This window comes from Desmodus rotundus, chromosome 3 (genome assembly GCF_022682495.2).
Source record: "Desmodus rotundus isolate HL8 chromosome 3, HLdesRot8A.1, whole genome shotgun sequence".
Classification (NCBI taxonomy): Eukaryota; Metazoa; Chordata; class Mammalia; order Chiroptera; family Phyllostomidae; genus Desmodus; species Desmodus rotundus.
Genome location: NC_071389.1, coordinates 181,180,083 through 181,201,085, shown reverse-complemented (window position 1 = coordinate 181,201,085; position 21,003 = coordinate 181,180,083). Strand labels below are relative to the sequence as shown.

The window sequence follows — 21,003 nt, the reverse complement described above, 5'->3', positions numbered from 1 at the left end:
TAAATCATACAAAATTGGGGCTAGGATGATGTCTTAGTGGTTGGGAGAGTAATTCAGGTAAAAGAAAAATGCAGTTGATGTAGACTGGCATCGTGGATGAGAAGAGAAATTGTACCAATTTTAGAGATGCTTGACAGATTAGTCAACCCAATAGCACTTGGTTATAATTTCTGGCTTAAGAAATTGAAAGTTAGTGTTCATCAAAACTTGGGTTGCACAGATGGGAGCTGTGTGGTCCCCCAAAGGCAAACCTATATGGTCCTTTTTGTTCACATTGTGGGAGGTTTTGGGGGGGCATCTGCATGAAGATGTTGAGTATGAAGTTGGGTATTAGCTTTTGAGAATCTAGACAGAAAATCATCACTTAATTTTCATAATGTCCCTGCTTAAAACACAGACAATGGGGGTTTAAGTTTTATTGTATGGTCAGGTTCTTACTTAAGCTTTCACTTAAAATATACTAAATAGCACTGAGGGAGAGGCTTTAGAATATCTGTTAGCCTCTCTCTTAATTTTTCATTATTTTATAAGTGAAACAACACTGAAGCTAGTTAACACAATATAGCTTGCCACAATCTAACAAAATTTAGTGCAGACAGAGCTTAAGCTCACTTCTCAACTTTTCCCTGCCAAGACCCTAGTAGAAGCACATTGGTGCCTTAGGATCTCAGGTCCATCATATGTCAGGAGAAGGTAGGCTATCCCTACTAATTCAAGAGTCTATAAATTGGTGGCTAGATAACTATTATTTCTAGAGTAACAGACTTTAAAGACTCAACCTAATTCCACTTCTGGTTCATAGCATCCCAAAGGGAGTAGGAGTAGGAGTGGAGTAAGGAAACCCAAGCTGTAGACCCAGTTCTGACAGTGACTCAGTATGTGACCCTGGACAAATCACTTATCTCCTTTATACCCATTTGTAATTGAGATGAGAATTATTAACAAGCTTCTTTCTCTCGGGCTATGAAACTAATATTAAAGAATTAATGTTGATACTTAGACACATATGTGCAAGTTAATTCCTTCCTCCTCTGTGTTCCCTTTGCACTCTGAATGTGTCTCTATTATTGTATCTACCAGATTATCTCATAATTATCAGTTTATACGTTTGTCTGTATGGCAAAACTAAGAGCCCCTCAAGTGTAGAAATTAGGTCAAATTCATCTTGGCATCTCTCAGTGTCTATAACATCATCTGACACATAGCAGGTGCTCAAGAAATATTTTCTGAACGTCAGAAAAGAAAGAAATTTTTGAAACTACTCAACGACAGCGAAATCCTTAAGACGTTTGACTTTGAGACATCACGAAAAAACCCAGATCCTCAAAAGAAAAAAAATTCAGCGTGAAGGCAGAGAGTTTCCAATCACCCTTCGACACTCTAGAAACTGTCTCGCAAAAGGAACTTAGTTCTTAGGGACTTTCCAGTTTACAAACAAACTAACAGCTTCCTATTTAAGCTTCACAAAAAACTCTTCAAAGTAGATATTATTATCCCCACTTTACATAAAAGGAAACTGAGTTGCAGAGAAATTAATTCAATTGCCGATGGACACACAGTCAGGAACTCAATAGCTAGTGCTGGGAGACTAGCTGGGTAGGCAAGTTTAATTAATTTATCGAACCAAATCAACTGAGCAGAATGTGCAAGGCAGACAGCTAGCCGTACTGGAGCATAAAGAGGATTCAGACACATCTCAAGGACTATCTTACAAGTCGAAGCCATGGACACAGATAATCAGCCAGAAAGAGATTGAGTTTGATGAGAGTTCCAGAAAAAGAGCATTGAAAGAGAACCCACGGGACAGTGGTGTTTGGTCTGGGGCTGGGCAAGAATGAGATTAGAGGAAGGACATTCAGGCAAAGGGAACAGCATGAGCAAAAATAGAGAGGCTGGTAGTCACAGGAAGAGAAGTGACAGGAAGAGAAGCAGTGGAGAGAGGGTACAGGAAAGACAGGGAATGAAACAGAAACAGAACATCAGATGTATTGATTTGAAGATTCTGGTGAACATCTCAGTGGAGGTATCAGTCCAGTAGCTGGAAATGCCGGGCTGAAATTGGTGGAAGAAACAAAAAATAAAAATACATGGTTGTGAGTCATCTTTACAGAGAGAGAGGGAGGAGGCCAAAGAAACATACAGACAACATCTAAAATGTGGAAGAAGGGAGAGGAACCAAAGAAAGTACGGTCCAGAGGTAGAAACAGAACAACGGCAGGTCAGCAGATCAGCAGCCCCTTCCCGCCTATCAACTCTCAGAAGATGGAAGTTCAGTAAAGAAGACTTGGAAGGAGGTAGAAAGTTAAGGAAGATGAAGACTAAGAAAAAGGCAGTGATATGGGAGAAGCATGAAGTCACCTACGACATCTGACGGGGTAACTTTGGTCACATTGGGGAGGCTGTGAAAGGATAAGAGGCAGATTAATGGAACTGACGAGTGAACTGGTCAAGAAGTGAGGGTAAATTCAAACCTTTGACAGAGGCCACGAGAAAGTGCAAATGCATTCTAAGATCTCTTGACTCTTCTGGTTGTCCTCAAAACCAAGGACAAATGGTCACTCAAAGTGAGGGCTTCCGTTCGTTCCATGGAATTGAACTAGACTAATTAATTACCTCACTCACGCACATCCTTGACCTATAAGCACCATGCTCCAGACAAATAACATTACATCGAAGATTTGATTTTTAATACTTGGAGTCTTATTTGGAATTTAGTAGCATGATGAACACACCAAAGCAAACAACCATACATAATGGCCCCCTTGGGGGGTTCTGCACTATTCTAAAAACACTATTACCATACAAAACCTGCTCTGATTCCTTATTCAGTACTGTTCCCTGGGTGCTGAGGTAGCTTAGGAGCCCCACAATTACCCTCCAATAACAACTATCATTGCTGTCATCACAATTTTTATTCCTCAACTTCACTGCCTACCTTGTGCACTAGACTTCCCTCTAAATAACTCTGGACTCTTCTCAACTTGAAGCGGCCTCAGGAAACATAGATTTGTCACCACAGAGTTTATTGCAAAGCAAGTTCTCTGAAAGGTTTCAAAAGCCATTCTGAGAGATGGTAGCACCTTTGGAAAGAGAGTTCAACCTGCAGAGTGATTCCTGTGGAAAGGACATGTGCTTGTGTATGTAATCTCATGTTTTTACCCCTGCTATTACGTGTGTCGCTATGTAATCCGCCGGCAGCTAGGCCGCCTGCCATATGCTACAAGTTCCCAAATGCTGAGGCTCCTGCTTCAAAGACCAATACCCTCACTCAAAAAAATAAAAATTAAAAATAAACCTAAAGGCAAACAGATTCAGCCAGATTTGGTGACAAGAATGCCAAACTGAAAAGAGGCACATTCAGACTAATGTGTGGCCCTCCACAAGTCACTCACTCTCTCTGGGGGTCAGTTTCCTCATACATGAACTGAGGGGGTTGGACTAAAGGGCCTCTAAGATGCTTTTCTTCTGGAAACGAAGGTCTGGGAGAAGTTACAGCAGCCTGGGGAGCAGCCCCAGCCCCACCAAGAAATGGGGCACCCCCTGCTCCTGGAGGGCAAGGGAGGGTTTCCTAGCCTAAGTGAAAGCAGCCTCCCCCCTGTGTGGGGCATTTGTTTGTTTTGTTCTTTGCTGCCCACCAACTGAGCTGTTGAAAGCACAGCTATGGCCCCCTTAGCACCCCAGCACTGTGCCCATGGGTGGCAGAAGGGGTCCTTACCCATCGTGTTGTTGGCTCGAGAACAGGCTGTGCGCTTCAGGATTTCATGCACCTAAAACGGATGAGAGCAGGGCTGTGAGGACCTTGACCACATGCGGCACCACATGTGGGGGGCAGGCAGGGGACCAGGCGGCCGGACCCATTTACAGGGAAGGGGAGACAAGCATGTGCCAAGCTCATGGACTGCTTGTCAAACCCACTCAAACCTGAGTGCCTAGAGGAAACAATCAACCCCCTCAAACACACTGCCCTCTCTTCCCCCCACCAAAGTACTAAGAAAGGAAAGGCTATAAATTGCAGTTACAGTAGGCAAGGAAACACACCAAGGTGCTCAGACCCCCACAGCGCCCCCTGCGGGGATTGGGAGGAGGAGCCTGGCTCACACGGGATGGGGCATCTGCCTCCCATGGAGGAATCTCAGGGAAGACCTGGAGGAGGATGTCCTCTCCACCAGCCCTGATTAGGGCCACGCTGGGGAAAGCACAGGAAAATGAGGCAGGCAGTCCAATTCTAGTCCTGGTTCCTAGCAGAGGGGTCCTGAGCAGCTCTGTGAGGGATCATTGCCACCTCCATAGTGGAGCTATGCCCAGAGCACTTTGTAAACTGGAAAAGGGCCACCTACATGTTGGCCATTGGTACTATTTTTCCCCTGAGTCCTCATCATGCCTCCCCAATGAGAGCGGTCAGAGACTTCCTCAAGACTCCAGGTCGCCAAGCACATCCTGGGCCTCCAGCAGGCTGCCTGATCAATGACCACTGCATGCTGTAATGGACCAACAAACTCCGACTACGCGGCTTGCAGGCAACTACCCCTCCCATGGGAGGGAGGGATGCTGAGAGTACCCCCCACAGAGAAAACAGGGGCACAGGTGGGCCGGTATAAATCTGCTGGCTGACCACTCTCCTCCAGTGGATGCCAAGCCTGTGGCTATGAAGAGACGCTCAGCAGGAAAGCCTGTTCTGGGACAAAGAGCGCAGCTGCTCAGATGTCCACAAGGAAGGGGCAGGGGGAAGACGTTTATAGATGTGGGCGAGGTCCCCAGGGCAGAATAGACCCCAGGACAAAACTCGAGGCTCTCCCTTCTTCTCACAGTGTGGGGTGGACTGGCAAAAGGGCAGGAAGCAAAGGAAGAAGCTTCCAGAAGAGATGAATGGGAGATGTGTTACTCCGTCATCATTCACACTCCCATCTTCCAGCCACAGACCTAGAGGGAGTGGTAAATAAATAACTTCTAGCAGAATGGGGCCCAGGAATGTTTAATTCATTTATAATACAGTACAGTAATTCAACAGCAAGAATAATTAAGAACAGCATTTATATGACACTTTATTATTTTACAAGCTCTTTGCAATTATTGGGGTAATCTCCACAATACCCTGTAACTCCCTCACAGACATGAGACTCAAGCCACAGGGAGATTTAAGTGGCTTATAATAGCATCAACCCCCACCCCAAAAAAAAGAGAGAGAGAGAGAGAGAAAAGTTTTTTTTTCCAAATATTTTTTCCATAAAAAGATGAAAATAATCATATGCCCATTTTAAACCTTTCTAAAACACTAGGCTAAGGGACCTCAAGGATTTTCTTGCCCATCCTGCAAACAACAGGCCATGTTCTCAGTATGCCGTGGAAATGTTCAGCACCTTTCTCTAATCACTTGTCCCTTTATATCCCTCTTACCACCCTACCGACTGAGAAGTTCTGCTAAGTATCTAACCCTCATTCCTCCTTCTGTTGAAACAAGTTCTTTCTCAGGGATCAACGGAAACACACTGCCAAGTTTCCCCTGGGGTGTGAGTGAGTGTCCAGCATTCCTCAGGACCTCTTTTTCTCCTCTCTCCGCAGGCTGAATGTTCTCTAGAGGGGTAGAGAATACACTGATCACTGAATAAACTGATCACCCTAGCTGATTGGCTCAGACTGGGGCCACAGGGTTGCAAGGCATATTACAGATTTTCACTGGGGTCCATCATTCTGCAAAATTCAAAAACTTGACTTCAAGTTTTTTTCAGGCAAAAAGCCTGGAGAAGAACTGCTGTAATCATGAATTTTGGCTTTCTACGGAGTGGGTTGATCCTTTTATTCTTGGACAAACTGGCTAGCTCTGTGGCAGAAACGCACAGGACTCCCCTGGGGGAGAAAGAAAGAAGCCTGGTGGCCCAGCAATAAGTCCTCATTCGGACACTAACGATCTGTATGAGTAATTTTTCAACTCATGCTATTCAGAGCCTCAGTTTCCTGCGGAGCTAAAAGTCCCTACCAGCTCGGAGAGTCCCTGCTTCTGGGATCCCAAGAGGGTATAAGTGGGGAGCTCTCCTGAGAAGACACCCCTCTCGACCCTGAGTGAGGGCAGCTGTTTGCTATTTCTTTTACTGCTGGGATTAGAAAGCTTCTGGACATTTCTTTCAGTTTCTAGGCAACTCCAAACAAAGGACAAGGGAAGGTAGCAGGGCGGGCAAGGGGATGCGCTGCCAAACTGGGTACTTGGTCGTCCCCCACCCCTTCCTGGGCCCACCACACCTCGTTGGGCACCGGTTAACCTGGTTACTCACAATGCGGCTACGTGTGGCATTATCAAAGAAGGTGTCCTTATCCTGGATGTTGTACCTGGAGACACCAAGAAAGCAGAAGGTCAACTCATTTTAGTGCCCTTGTCTTGAGACCACTGTCACCCAGGCCCAGAGAGAACTTTCAGAAAACAACATAGCAAGAGGGAAGACGCAGCCCTGCACACACAATGTTTACACTCCTCTGACCCAGGAAATCTGAACACTTGTCATAGAAACGTATCACAGGGAAAGCAGATTCAGCAGCAGAAACAAGTTCCATGAAGGTTCATCATGGAGTTACTTTTAATAAAGTTATGGAGAAAAGACGCAATTCCAAAATCTATACAATAAATTATAATGCAACCATTGAAAAGTATGACTATTGAAACTTTATAAATAGAAAAATTTTAGACTATGATAGAAAAATATTATACTACAATAAGTTTTAAAAATAAAAGAATGTTGAAAGATTACTGTGTGTGGACAAAGAGTATTAACAATTACGAGAGAATATTTTCAGGGTGTTGGGATTATAACTTAGTTTTCAAAGTTTAATTTAATGTTATCACAATGTCATATCAGTTAGATATCAGATTCATAATTATAGGCAAGGCCTGTATCTGTTCTAAACATCAGGATTGACCTTTCATTAAAAAATACCACACCTGTGCTTAGGACACTGTGCCAGAGGATACACAGATGCATGAGGCATGCTCCTAGCCCCCCAGGAGCCTGGTCACTGGGGTGGGTAAGTTTCCAAACAACTGATGCAGAGTAGCACATGATGATGGGTAGACCATTGCTATGAAAACTCCACGGATGGACACCATATTTTGGTTGGAAAGGTCAGAGAATTCTTCAAGATGACTCAAAGGATCACAGAAGCAGAATGAACGGAGCTGTGTGAGAGTGGCTGTTCAATGTCAGGGCTGGCGTGAAGGAAGGCCCAGGGAAGGGGAGGCACGGAAGAAACACAGAGTGCAAAAGAACAGCAGTCCAGGACGTCAACATGCCCGTTCCAGCTCAGCCACTTAAGGCTGTATAGCCTTGGACAGACTCCGGACCTCGGTTCCATCTGTATAATAACAGGACAGTCACATCTGGACAGCCACCTCACAAGGGGTTACAATATTGAGATTTATAAAATACTTATTTTGGTCTTCATTATTTCTGGCTCATAACTCCCAAAACCTTTGGATTTTCTGAGCAATCAGAGCAATGGATGCATCTTTTGTTATAAAATTTGGTCTCTTGTCCTCAGTTCTTGAAATCACTTCACAGCCATAAAGGTGAAATGGGTATTTGTTATTCATAACAAGCCCCTTTCCACCATCACCGGGTTTATGTCAATGAGGGGATTTTTGGAAAGCACCTCAGGATGGAGGCTGGTTGCCTGGGGAACCAACTGTGAATAGAGGGTTGGAGCTTTCAGTCCCATCCCCTGATTTCTGCGGACGGGAGAAAGGCTGGAGGTTGAAGCAGTCATTAATCGTCAACCATTTGATCAACCATGCTTATAGACTAAAGCCTCCATAAAAACCCAGAACGAGGGGTCTCAGCGAGCTTCCAGGCTGGGGAGCCAGAATTCTCCCACGTGCCCCTTGTCAGGCTCCAACTCCACAAGGGCAGAAGTTCCTTTGTTTGGGATCTCACACTCTGCATCTGTTCATCTGTGGATTTGTATCCTTTAACACTTTTTGTAATAAACTGGTAATCCAGTGAATAAACTGGGTTCCTAAGTTTTGGGAGTTGCTCCACCAAATTAATCAAACCCAAGGGTGGCGGGCCAGCGGGGGGAGGGGGGGTCATGGGAACCTCTGATTTATACTTAGTCAGAAGCACAGGTAACAACCTGGACTTGCAATTGGCATCTGAAGTCGGGGAGAGGGGTTTCTTGTAGGACTGAGCCCTCAGCCTGAGAAACTTGATGCCATATCCAGGTAGATAGTGCCGGATTAGGTTGATGCTCAGCTGGTGTTGGAGGATTCCTTGGTGGTATGGGAAAACCCACAAATACATGGGAATTGGTGACGGGAATTGATATCAGAACCATAGGGAGGGGGGACTCAATGATATGCAAAAAGAACAGCCTATATATGTGTACAGAATCATTAACTAACATGGCAAAGATGGGTAGGAGATGCTATCCAATGACAGCAGAATCACAGCCCCATGAACGCTACCTCCTCAAAGAGACAGATCCTTGTATCTTCTCTGCCTTTCCATGCCCCTTCCTTTGTCCCTCTTGCTTAATTCACTCAACATTCCCAACAGTCTTTTATTTTCTCATTTGCTCCTAAAACAGAACGCATGCACAGCTGCTACACCTGCCACTTCCCAGCCATGACTCCCCCGTCCAAAGGTTTTCCAAATGACCATCCCTGTGAAGAGCTCTTATCCCCTCGTCCAGGGTGGGATGTGGAGAGGGGGGTCTCCCCAGAGTCAGTAAGTACAGGAGTAGGCAGCTGAGAAAACAGAAATCCAGAAGCTTTATCCACCTTCTGTCTGGTTTATCACAGTATATTAAAATCCTTTTAGATTGGAAACTAACTAGATTGGAGCAAAATGTAAACCCCACAGAAGATAAACAGGTATATGAGTCCCAAGATTTATTGTTTGCTCCCTAGTTCTCCAACCATCATGCAAAATAACTGAAATGGCAGGTTTTCCACAAGCCACTGGACAATTATTCAGGAGGTACTTGTAATAATCTCATGCAGGGCAGGAGACACAGGAAATATTTCACCTCAAGAGCATGCTTCCTCCCTTCCTTCCCTGGCACAGGGCACTTACATATGACTGAGCAGTGTTTGATTTTCTTTTCCATCCCTCCTCACATCCCCGCCCCACAGATCTAATACTCACAGGTACATTTTCTCCCTGGAGAATGGGTAGGAGAGGTTTTTCATCCTGTTGTTACTATGCTCTGGAACTCTGGGCTTCAGGGGCGAGCTCAGCTTCTGCAGAATCTCATTGAACTTCTTCGCAATGCAGCCTTCTGATTTGATCTCATACATCTATGAAAGGCAAAGCCACAGGTTTAAAAGAAGGCCACATCCAACACTCAGAAGAGTGACTTACCAACCAAAGCTGCATGGGGCCCAGATCCCCTGGAGGGAACCCCTCTGGGGAAAGGAGGAGACTGGGAGAAATAAGAAGTAGGGTCCTTCCCTTTCCCAACTGATTTCACAATGACTTGGGCTCTGGACTCCCTCTCTTTGTGTGAATGGAGGTAAAAAAATGAGCAAGGAACCCAAACTTTCTATATGACTTTGTAAGAGAAACAGAAGACCTACTATGTGATAGTCACTGTCCTAAAGCATTTTACGAAAAATACCTCCAATGTGCACAGCAACCCAACTAGATAGACAATATTAGTCTCATGTTATAATGAGAAAATTAAGGCTCAGAAAGGTGAGATGAGTCAGCAAAGATCACACAGATAGTTACTGGGTGACAGCTTGGATTTAACTTGTGTCAACCTCACCCAAAGTCCTCACTCCACAACTATACCATGCCCCTCTGTGGTCATGTAGCATCACCTTCTTGGTGTGTTCTTTTCAGGAAGTGTCTGTAAATGAGTCTGCTTTCATAGTGTAAAACATCTAATGAGTATCTGCCTTGAGTAAGGCATAGAGTTAGTACCACGATAATCCCTGGTATTCGCAATTCATATAGCTTTCTGTAAAGGACAGAAGGCTTCTGCATGCATTACAGCTTTTGGTCTTTCTAACTTTCAGGTGTAGTCACTGAGACACAGAGGTTGTACTCATAGCAAAGCTGTGACAGATTGATGGCCACAAATTCCTTTTACATGAATTCTCCTTTCAAAGGTGGCATCTCTATTCCACCCTCTTCCAGCAGAAATGACACTCTGACGCTTTCCTCCTTTAGGAAGAGGAGCATCTCTGCCTTGGTCTGCCTTGGTCTCTTGAAGCCCTGAGCCACCTGTAGGAAGTCTGCAGAGAGGCCTCAGAAAGGGGAAGGGCGGGGCTGAGCCAGTGTCCAGGCTGCCTTCCTGTCCAGCTCAACCCCAAGCCAAATAGCACCAAGTGACCTCAGTCAACACCTCGGAGCAGAAGAATCACCCAACCCAGCTCTGCTCAAGTTACTGACCCAAAACTTGTAACATAGAATAAAACAACTATGTTTTAAGTTACTAAGTTTGGGCTAATTTGTCATGCACAGTAGATAATTAGAACAAGAGCCAACATCCAGATCTTTGTACCTGAAAGCAGATTTCCTTCTCTATCATGATATCCTCAAGTTGCTTAAATGTAGACAGGTAGTAAAACATGAACGGAATGCTTATAAGATACACAGAGCTAAAAGCCACAGAAGACATACAATGTGCTTTGAGGGTTCAAAGGAAGGAGACAGCACACCCCGTTGAGGAATCAGAAAAATGTTTTATAGAAGAAGCAGTATTCCTGTTGGATTTTAACAGGAAGATAACCTTCTTTTGTTATCAGTTCGTTCTCTAATATGATAATGATAAGTTGGGGGGAGGGAAAGAGCCACCCCCATCTAACGACTGAAACACAACCACAGTTTATTTCTTCTAGTAAACTTTTCTGTGCATTTTGATTTAATGTGTCATAAAATTAACATAGTTCTAGTAAACAGACAAACCCAAACCATGTAAGTATATTAACTAAATGTCAAGTTTTCTTTTTCTTTCAACCGAATCCCCTCCAGAAAAAACAAAACAAAACAATTTGAGCATGTTTTATCCTGACTTTCAGAAATGCATGCGCAGCTGAATCCCTTTCTGAACTGTAATTATATTTCATATCTTGTTCTATAATTTACTCTTTTCACCTGGCAATAGTTCACAGATACATATTTTTCCAATGCACATTACACAGTGGACATGAATCCTAACTTTTTAGTCATTCCCCTAGTGATGGGCATTTATTTTATTTACTGTGCATAGGTTACCTTACTTGATCAGATTTCTATTAACATGACCTTATAAATGCCTGTAATGAATAAGGTTTGAACAGATATAGACGACGACATTCCAGTCAAATAAAAAGGTAGAAAAGTTCAAGTTGGGCTGCAGAAGGGTTAAATGGCCTGGATTGTTTGGAGTACGAGGTTCTGATGGGGACAAAGTGACAGTCGTGGCAGAAAGGCAAACTGAGACCCGTGCACCGAGATCGTGCTGCACAGGGCAATGGGAAGTCAGCACAGAGTTCAAGCAATGACAAACCCAGAGTGAGGCTGCGTAAGAAGAAGAGCGAGCCAGCTTTCTGAAACAAGGGGATTGCTTAGTTCTAGGAACACATACCACTTAGTAAGCCTCTCCTTTGTGCCTGGCTCTTGATATACGTTAGCATTAATCTGAAAGACATGCTGCAGAGCCAAGAGAAGTTAAGTATCTCCGTCAAGATCACACAGACAGTACAAGCCACATAATAACTGCTGGAGCATTTGAACCCCCTGGCAAAGCCTGTGTTTTAATGGCTTTATTCTCCTGCTTCGTTTGCTAAAACATGAATTATTGTGGGAAAACAACAGTGTGCAATTTCCAATATTGCCCCTGCTAAATCTCTCTTTCACACAAATTGGTCACTGCAATGCAAAAAGCCCACCTTTCAGGCATCTTTGGACCTCGAGGGACGGGGTAAAGAAGATGAGCCCCTCATGTTATCTTAGCACATGTCTCATTGGTCATCTAGGGCAGGTTCTGACCAGGCATGATCCCTGCACTGAGACTGCAGTGATGTTTCTCATACCCATGATCATGTGTTTTTAAATGGCACATGCATGGAAATTAAGGTTTCAGAGCAAGAGGGAAGCTGATGGACTCTGTCTGCCAGCTGCCTTGGAATGACAGACTCAGACTGACCAAGGGTTTTTCTTCTTTGTCTTCTCTCCACTTCCACCTCTGGTTTCCTAATCTAAGGAGCCTTCAACTACAGCAAGAATTGCTCTCCTCATACCTTCTCTTGCTTAGGGTTGCCAGAGCTAACAAATGAAAATATAAGAGGGCCAGTTAAATTTGAATTTCATATAATCAATAAGTAATTTTTTAGTATAAGTATATCCCAAGCAATATTTGGGACATACTTACACTTAAAAATTATACTTTTAGCCCTGGCCAGGTGGCTTGGTTGCTTAGAGTATCGTCTTGTACACCCAAAGGTTGCAGGACTTATCCACAGCCAACGTTGAATCATTTTCTCTCTCTCTCTCTCTCTCTCTCTCTCTCTCTCTCTCAAATCAATGGACACGTCCTCAGGTGAGGATAAAATACACACGCACACAAACTTATACAAGAACAATAATTTTTAGTATAAATATGTCCAATATTTGGGACATATTTATACTAAAAAACTATTCACTGTTTATCTAAAATTTGCATGTAACTAGGCATCTGTACTTTATCTGACAACCCTATTCTTGTCCACCTCTAATTCATTCCCCACATCAGAGCCAGACTGATGTTTCTGAAGCAAAAATCTGATCATGTCACCTCTCCGGAAAGGGTCTTCAACAATTACCCATTGCTCTTGTAATAAAGACCAAAATTCTTAACACAGCCCATGGGAATCTGTAGAAGTCTCCATGTTGTATTTCATAGGCCCAAACGCCTCTCCCTCATAGCCCTTATCAGTCATAATTTTATATTTATTTGAGTGATCATTTGATTAATGTCCAGCTGCTTTACCAAAGCACAATCTCTATGAAGGCAGGATACTGTCCAAACTGTTCCCTGGCTTTGAATGAATGAGTGAAGGAAGGAATGATAACAATCCCCTTGTTTGAGCTGGAGCCTGGGTCGTCTGCACAGAAACTCTGGTGTGGGTCTTTACAAGATGGTCAGTGAATTCCTGATAGGGAGACTTGGTGAAAATGGTCTCTTTCTAGAGGTTGGGGGTGAGGAATCTGTAGGTCCTAGACATGGCATCAAAGGCAGCCTTGGCAAAGTTGCCCAGAGTGGCAGTGCAGCCCCGGCTGAGGTGTACCAGTCGCTGCTAGCAGCCATCAGCAGCAGCTTCTTGGGCACAGGGGCTGAGACGATCCCAGGGCCCCTGGGGGCAGGGATAAGGTGCACCAGCACAAAGCCACAGCGCCCAGTCACCTTGCAAGGGACAGTGTGGTTTAGAGGGACCAGGAGTGGGACCAGCACAAGTTTTGCCTGTTTCTGGATGGAGGGTGCTCCAAATCACTGAGAGTAATACTGTCTGCCCTCAGGAAAAAAACATAGAAGGTGCGGAACACCAGCATCCCACTAGAAACCTAAAGGTAACATTCGCTCCCCAGCCGTGACGAAAACCCTACATTAACATGCCCAGGCTCAAATACCAGGGCTGACTCATGTTGAAAAGAGATTTCACAGACTTCAGGGACTTTGGGGAGATGGATGCAGACACATATGCACAATAAGACATGGGTGGATAGCCCTGTGGCACCATACCATGGACACTAAGCTTGGAGGACAAAGGACCTGCTTCCTACCTCCACGCCTTTGCACCTACTGCATCTATTCCCAGAACTTCTCCCCTCCTTTGCCACCTGGATCACTCCTTTTCCTGCACCACCAGGTTCAAGTATCAGCTTTTCCAGGAAACCTTCCTTAGCCACTCACTCCCTGCCATGCTTCCTTAGTACCCCGTGAAAGAAAACGTGTAGCATAAAGTTTGTCATGCTCTTCTCTTATTCTCAGTCCACCCATCTGTGTCCCCAACAGGATATGGACTTCTAGAGAGAGCAAGGACCATAGTCTGTGTGCCAGGAACACAATAGCATCTATTGATGGAACAACCTGGATCCTGGTCCTTGTTGACACAAACTAGCTGTGTGACTTTGGGCAAGTCACTCTCCCTCTTGGGTCTGTCATTTCTAAAGAGAGAACTGGGGAACTTTCACTTTCCACAGTCCCTGCTATGATGGAGAAACAGGGACCAGATTTAGCATACCTGAAACAGCCAAAACATTCAGACAAAAAACATGAGATGATGGTTTCCGTGGTTTAAACATTTGTGCACCCCCCAAATTTATATATTGAAATTCCAATCCCCATAGTGATGGTGTTAGGAAGTGAGATCTTTGGAAAGTGATTAGGTCACGAGGGTGGAGCCCTCATGAATGGGATTAGTGCTGTTATAAAAAAGACCCCACAGAACTCCCTAGCCCCTCTTCTACCATATGAAGACACAGGAAGAAGCTCTGAACCGGGCAGAGGGCCCTCACCTGATCATGCTGGCACCCTGGTCTCAAACTTCCTGCTTCCAGAACTGTGAGGAAAAAAAATTCTGTTGTTTTAAGCCACCAGATCTGTGGTATATTCTTATAGAAGCCTGAACGGACAAGGATAACAGTTTTCCCCTACTGGACATCCGGAGTTCCTGGTTGACAGAAACAAACAGGGTGAGTCTATGATTGCTCCAGTTCACTGCCTTGAAAGAGGTTCTGGGCCACGATGCAGGAAGGGGAAACGGGTGGAGGTCGGCAAACCCCCTGAGCTGCAGAGACAAACTGTAAGTCTGGGGAGACCAAAGCAACTATAGTTCATAGGACAGCATGCCTGAGAGAGAGAACTTCACAAAGAACCCAAGAGATCTGCAGAGGGTCCCCCTGAGTATTTGGCAGCATGGGCCTAAGAAAACGACTCAAGACTGAAAGGATTAGGAATAGCACCTATTCCCACCAGCCAGCAATGAAAATCTCATTGTTGCCGGGGCAGTGGGTAGAGTACTCACTCAGTAGCGGGGGTAACTAGCCTGAGACTGAGCACTGCCGCAGACCCACCTAACAAACCATAACAGAGAGGACTGGACTCAAAGGCTGTTAAAGTATTGTCCACATCCAACACTCTACAGCTTTAACCATTTCACGAAAAAGACACCTTCATTCACAGCGCAAACTAGCCACTGCCTGCATGCCTGGCGCTGAGCTTGGTGGCTGAGTGCACCAAGTGCAGGAGAAGTGCAAAGATGATGATGCTGCCTTCCGTAGACAGAACGCTTTGCGATGTATCCAGCCCTTCCACGGGCACCATTTCACCGGGGCCCACAAAAACTCTGCGAAGTGTGCCTGTCAAGTAGTATTAGCACTGCTATTTTACAGATGGGAAAACTGAGACTCGGAGGGGCGAGGTAATTGCCAGAGATCATGGTGAAACCAGGCCTGGAACCCATGTTTCCTGACTCCCCATCCAGACTTTTTCCTTAAACCTTTGAAACTTAGAAGGGCTCCATGGTCCCCTGAGAAGGAAGCAGACCGGAGCTCCCTTTCAGTCCCCACCAAAGCCGGCAGCCTGGGCTCTCCTCTTGTGTTCAGCAGGATCCAGGAGAGGCACCCGATCCTCTTTATTATTATTAATACAATCAGCAGTGGCATCGTTATTACTGTTATTCTTAGACATCAGAGAATTATGAACATCCTCAGAAATGGCAAGACACATGTTAGCCAGCTGTTCCCCATTATGCCCTCCCTGGGTACACGATACGCCTTTCATGTGCTTAAAATCATAAATAATTTTTAAAGTATGTTGCTCTTATTTTTTATTCCAGGGCTCAAATGTGGTTCTCATAAAAGCTCACTTTGGCCTCATTGTCACAGTCTAAGAGGTTTACTGAGATTCCTTCTCTTCTTACTTCTTTTTCCCCCTTGTCTCGCTCTGTCCCTCCCCCGCAGCGGGGCACAGCAGTGTGGTCTGAGGACTGATTTGGTTTTTTTCTACGTCAGAATCATGTCCCTTTCTGGGATGCAAGGAACCAAGACTACAGGGACATACACATGTTACTGTCCTCATTTTACATATAAAGAAACTGAGGCAATGAAAGGTTTACTAACATGCCCGATGACCCCACAGATCAAGAAAGAGGCGTCACAACATGGCATATAAATATAATCTAGACTACCCGTGAGTCACTATCTGTAATGACTTAAGAGGGTCTCTCTCTCCAACCGGTAGGAAAAGGCAGCGGGAAGAACACAGGCAGGCTGAAAGATGCAGAGAGTGAGCCCAGCGGTATACAGGTCTGCTGAGTACACCCCGCAGCCCAACAGACATTAATTCAGATTATCTGTCTCTTTGAATTTATTTGTCCTTTCCTCTGCTCCTCCAGTCACTGGATGACTGAGGGTCAATCTCCCTCATTTTGAGAGGCTGAAGATTATCATCACACCCACCTATTCACCTTTAATGTCAATAGGCTCATATGCACAGAGAAGTCACTAGTGTAGAAGGTGTCCCCACAAGCCACTAACAAGCTGGACCAGGGTGGAAGCCCATGGACTAAAGAAGTTATAAAGAAGAGAAGCTAAAGATGCAGCAGAGTTCGTCCACTGTTGTCCCCGCTGGGGCCTAAGAGGCCAGAGGGAGGGACGCACACGCACACAAGCAAGCATAGGACCGGATCTGGGAGCTCCACGTACAAGCACACTGACCCTTGCAAGTGAGTGTCAAGTTATCACCAGTTAAAGGCAAACAGCACCGAGAGCTGCTAAGATCAGCTGCATTCTAGAGCCCGAAGGCAGACTCTGTGCCCACTAAGAACAGGAGCTCATCAGTGTCTTCATCCCTACCTGTGCCCACAGGTCAATTTCCTGTCTATAGCCCTGCTGAATGTAGACAGTACCATAGTTACGAAATACACGTTCTCTGATGTCTAACTCTGCACTCATATATGGTTTTTAATTCTGTTTCAGCAAGTCGTCTACACATGAATGAATGTTTGCTGACTTTAAAACGTGGGATAAAGTCCAAACTATTTACATGGCTGCCTGGGCCCTTACGAGCTGTGCCTCCTGCCTCCCCCCAGCCTCAGCGTCCTCTGTCCACAGTCTCTCTGCTACACGCACACTGGCCTCCTCTCGGCTCCCCGCCCAGGCCAGGGTTTTCCTACCTGGGGCTGCAGGGCAGGTCCTTCCCTCTTCTGGACAACTCCTGCCCAGCCCTCAGGCCTCAGCTCAAATGGCACCTTCCTTCCCCCTGCCCCTGCCGCCACCTAAATCAGTTTCCTCCAGTTGGCTCTCTGTCCACTCTGTTCTTTTTCTTCTGTGGGTGCCTCCCAGCTCATTACCAACTAACTTCTAACTTCTGAATCCTCAACACACCGAAGCCACGTGAAGCCAGGGCCTGCTGCTGTCACCACTGAGTCACCAGCCCTCAGCAGAGTATCTCCTATACAGTGATACTCAATAAATAGTCATGGGTGGATGGATGATGGATGGATGGGCAGATGGATGGACAGATGGATGGAAAATGTGAACCTCCACAGGGCCATGAACCCTTATACACAACCAAGCCCCATTCCGGCTACAATTAGACTCTTCTGACATGTTTTTTTGCTAACTAAAGGGACTACTGAGGACCCAGATCAGGTATGGCTACTATGGGGCATGTGCCACTCTGCTGCCACTTCCCACACTTGCAGCATTCCGTCCCAAAGCCCGTGGATGGAGCCACGGACCCACGTCAGCATCACTCTCCAGCAAGCCACCTCCAATGGACTAGGTCTGCCGTGTGTGAGCCATTCTCTCACTCACTAACAAATACTGATTCAGTGCTTGTCCATAGTAGGCCCTGTTCTAGGTGCTGCCAAAGCAGCCCAATGAAATACCTGCCCTCCTGGGGCTGCCAGTGTAGTGGGGATACAGACAACACACAAAGACACAAACATGTGACTCAGTATCGGGTAGCTGAGCAAAACACAAGAGAAAGGGATGGAGAGTGGTGGGGGAGCCTGCCTCACACAGGGGGCTAGGAGGCCTGTCTGAGGAGGGGACATTTGATCTGAGGCTCTGGGGAAGTGAGGGGTATCTGGGGAAGGTTATCAGGCAGGAGGAAGGGAAACAAAAAGGCCCTGAGATGGAAACACGCTTGGCATTTGGCAGGAACAGAGAGGAGACCGGTGTGGCTGGAGCAGAGTGAGCAAGTCAGGGAGTGGTGGGAAATGAGCTTCTGTACCAGAGGTGGCAGATACAGAATCTGCTTTAGAGTCCCTGGCATAGACACGGTCATTTCTGGCCCCTCTCTGACTAATAGCCCTTTAAAGCCCATGGCAGGAATCACATAACACCCTTAGGCTGGACCTTGCCCCAGCCGTGGGACAGATCTTGTCCACGGTCCCACCTGGCCTTTGCGCTCGGTTCCCCTTCTCGGCGCTCTCATCCATCAGGTGCTGGGAAACACTTAGCAAGCTCTCTGGGCGGGGGCAGTCAAGGTCGCTAGTTTGTAACATGCACTGATTGCTATGATATAAATGTAATAGCCCCCACTCTTATCTACAGGTGATGTGTTCCAAGTCCCCCGATGCATGTCAGAAACCACGCAGAGTACCAAACCCCACGTATACTGTTTTTTCTTATATATACCTATGATAAAGTTTAATTTGTAAGCTAGGCATGGTAAGAGATTAACAATAATTATAACAACATAATGTAATAAAAGTTATATGAATGTGTGTGTGTCTCTCTCACACATACACATACACACACCACAAAACAGAGTCCTGGTAACCAAGAAGACTAAGGAATTGATGGGCAGGGAGTGTATGCAGTGTGGAGACATAGGACAAAGGGATGATTTGTTCCCAGGTGGGATGGAGCAGGATGGTGTGAGGTTTTATCACACTCCCCAGAACCATGTGCAATTTAACACTTATGAACTGTCTATTTCTAGAACTTTTCGTTTAATCTTTTTGGACTGTAGTTCACCGTGGATAACTGAAACCGTGGAAAGCAGAACTGCGGGTAGGGAGCACTGCTGCATGCCCACCATGCACAATTTCAAGGCATCAATGGTATGAGAACCAGCTTCCAGCATTCCTGAAAACGTAACAATCCTACCTTATGAGCCAGCACATCTCCTTACCCAGCTCTTACTGGGTAAGAAGAGCTCTGCCCATGAGTCCCAAGTGCCAGAGGCGGACTGACCCTGGCTGCTTCTCTGCCTCTCCCCTCCTGATAGCCCTTTCCCATACACCCACGGGGCAGCCATGGCCAAGCTGGGCAACCGTGGAGAGCGAGCACATGTCCAAGTTACGCAGGACACTCTGGGTTTACGACTTCATCCTGGCAGAGTTATCAATCTCTCTTCACTCCCAAAAGGCAACCCCTTGGGTGATAAATTCAATGGTCAACCTATCCACTGCCCTTTGCTCTCAGCCCCATCAGCTCTGGGTCCCAGGGAGCCCTTGCCTGGCCTGTGCTACCCTAGTTTAAATAGACATGAGTGAGGCTTTTAAAAAGAAAACCACCACTTCCATTTCAATATTTTTTTAACCATGAGTCTGAAAACAACTTAATAAAAAAAATCAAATTCAACTCCCATTACATTTCCAGCCATCACATTTTCACGTCTCCAGCTTCACCGTGGTCTCCCCAGGTCGGTGTGCGCATCTAGAACACGGCACGTGCCGACTCGGCTCCGTGCTCAAACCGCAGCGCTGAGGTGACACCAATTACTTTTCCTGATTTTTGAAGATGAGAAAGGTTACAGAAAACAAAAAGAAAAAGGAATACAAATTCAAAGTATTCTGCACTCTTTCTAGCTGATTTAACTAGCAACCAAAGAGTATACACCAAAAAGCCCATAATATATCAAATATAAACCCAAATCCTCTCAGCTATGCCTCTATTAAAAACAAATGTTTGGGAACAGGCATTGACAACAGGGGAAAGGCCCCACCTACAGCCAACCTTATGGAAACAGCGAGAATTCTGGTTCATTTAAAAATTATTGATGATAACAACAAAAGGAATCTGTCCTGGAAGCCATTCTGAAGGCTGAGTACACACTGACCCTCTGCCCAAGACCCGGGCTCTGCAAGTTCTCCACCCTTAATAAAACTCATGGAATCTCTCCTGCTTTTTACTTTCTGGTCACCAGGGAGAATCCACTCAACTATCGAAATAGCACTAAATTGCTACCTGATAAAAGAAGGAGTTGGTCTGGGTGAGGAGGGAAAAGAGTGTCTCTCCCATTCGTGAATTTTCGTGTGGAGCTGAAATCCCTGCTACCCTGCCCGAGGAGCACAGCCACAAGGAGGTCCCAGGGCTGGGGGAACAGGGATTATTCGGCGTCCATCAGTCAACCCCTCTGGTATTTACTGAGTATCTATTAGTTTATGGAACACCGTACCAGAGTTTACAGGGAATACACAGGTAACATAAACTGTAGTTTCTGCTCTTCGGGGATTATGGTACATTTGGAGACACAAGAGTAAAGCGCCCGAAGCAGTTAAATAAAAACTAATATGTAAGAAAACTACTGACTGTAAGTAGAGGCAACACCAGCTCAGCTAAGTGGACAGAAGAGGGGCTATGAGGGAAGTGAGATTTGGGCCGGGGCACAAAGGATGAGTGTCTTTATTGTTTACCGTTTATCTGGGGAGGATGGGGAGGTCGTTCGAGGACCAGAGGCAAATATATAAGGCATCTGAAAAGGTCCAGCCCCTGGGAAGAGTAAAGCATTCTCCTCTTGACAAGAGTCTAAATCAGGGAGCTTGATGTAGGCTCCACAGTAAGGCATACTTGGGAGAAGCACAGTCCAGCACGTGCAGAGGGCTCAGAGAAAACCGGCGACACGGCCAGCCTCACGGTTCCAGGGCAGCCCAGGTGAGAGGCGGGCATCCACTGACTGAGCATATTTGCCTCATTAAACACAGCACTGAAGACGTGTGGAGGGCGGCATCTTTGCTCTCAGAGAGTTGAAGGCAGTCGGAGTGACTGACGTCAAGGATTATCTGTCCCCAGCTCCCTCCGCTAACATCAGTAACAG

General features: G+C 45.8%; 1 protein-coding gene across 2 annotated transcripts in view; it reads right to left on the bottom strand.

Annotated features, from left to right (window-relative positions):
* ANO2 (anoctamin 2) overlaps window positions 1-21,003 on the bottom strand; it is a 305,404-nt gene that overhangs the window by 200,970 nt on the left and 83,431 nt on the right. For both annotated transcript variants that reach the window (XM_045187067.3, XM_045187068.3), the window contains 3 exons: window positions 9,129-9,280; window positions 6,267-6,321; window positions 3,716-3,767 (listed from right to left, as the gene is read on the bottom strand). In XM_045187067.3, coding sequence (XP_045043002.2) covers window positions 3,716-3,767; window positions 6,267-6,321; window positions 9,129-9,280 — 259 coding nt within the window. The remainder of the gene's footprint in view (window positions 1-3,715; window positions 3,768-6,266; window positions 6,322-9,128; window positions 9,281-21,003) is intronic.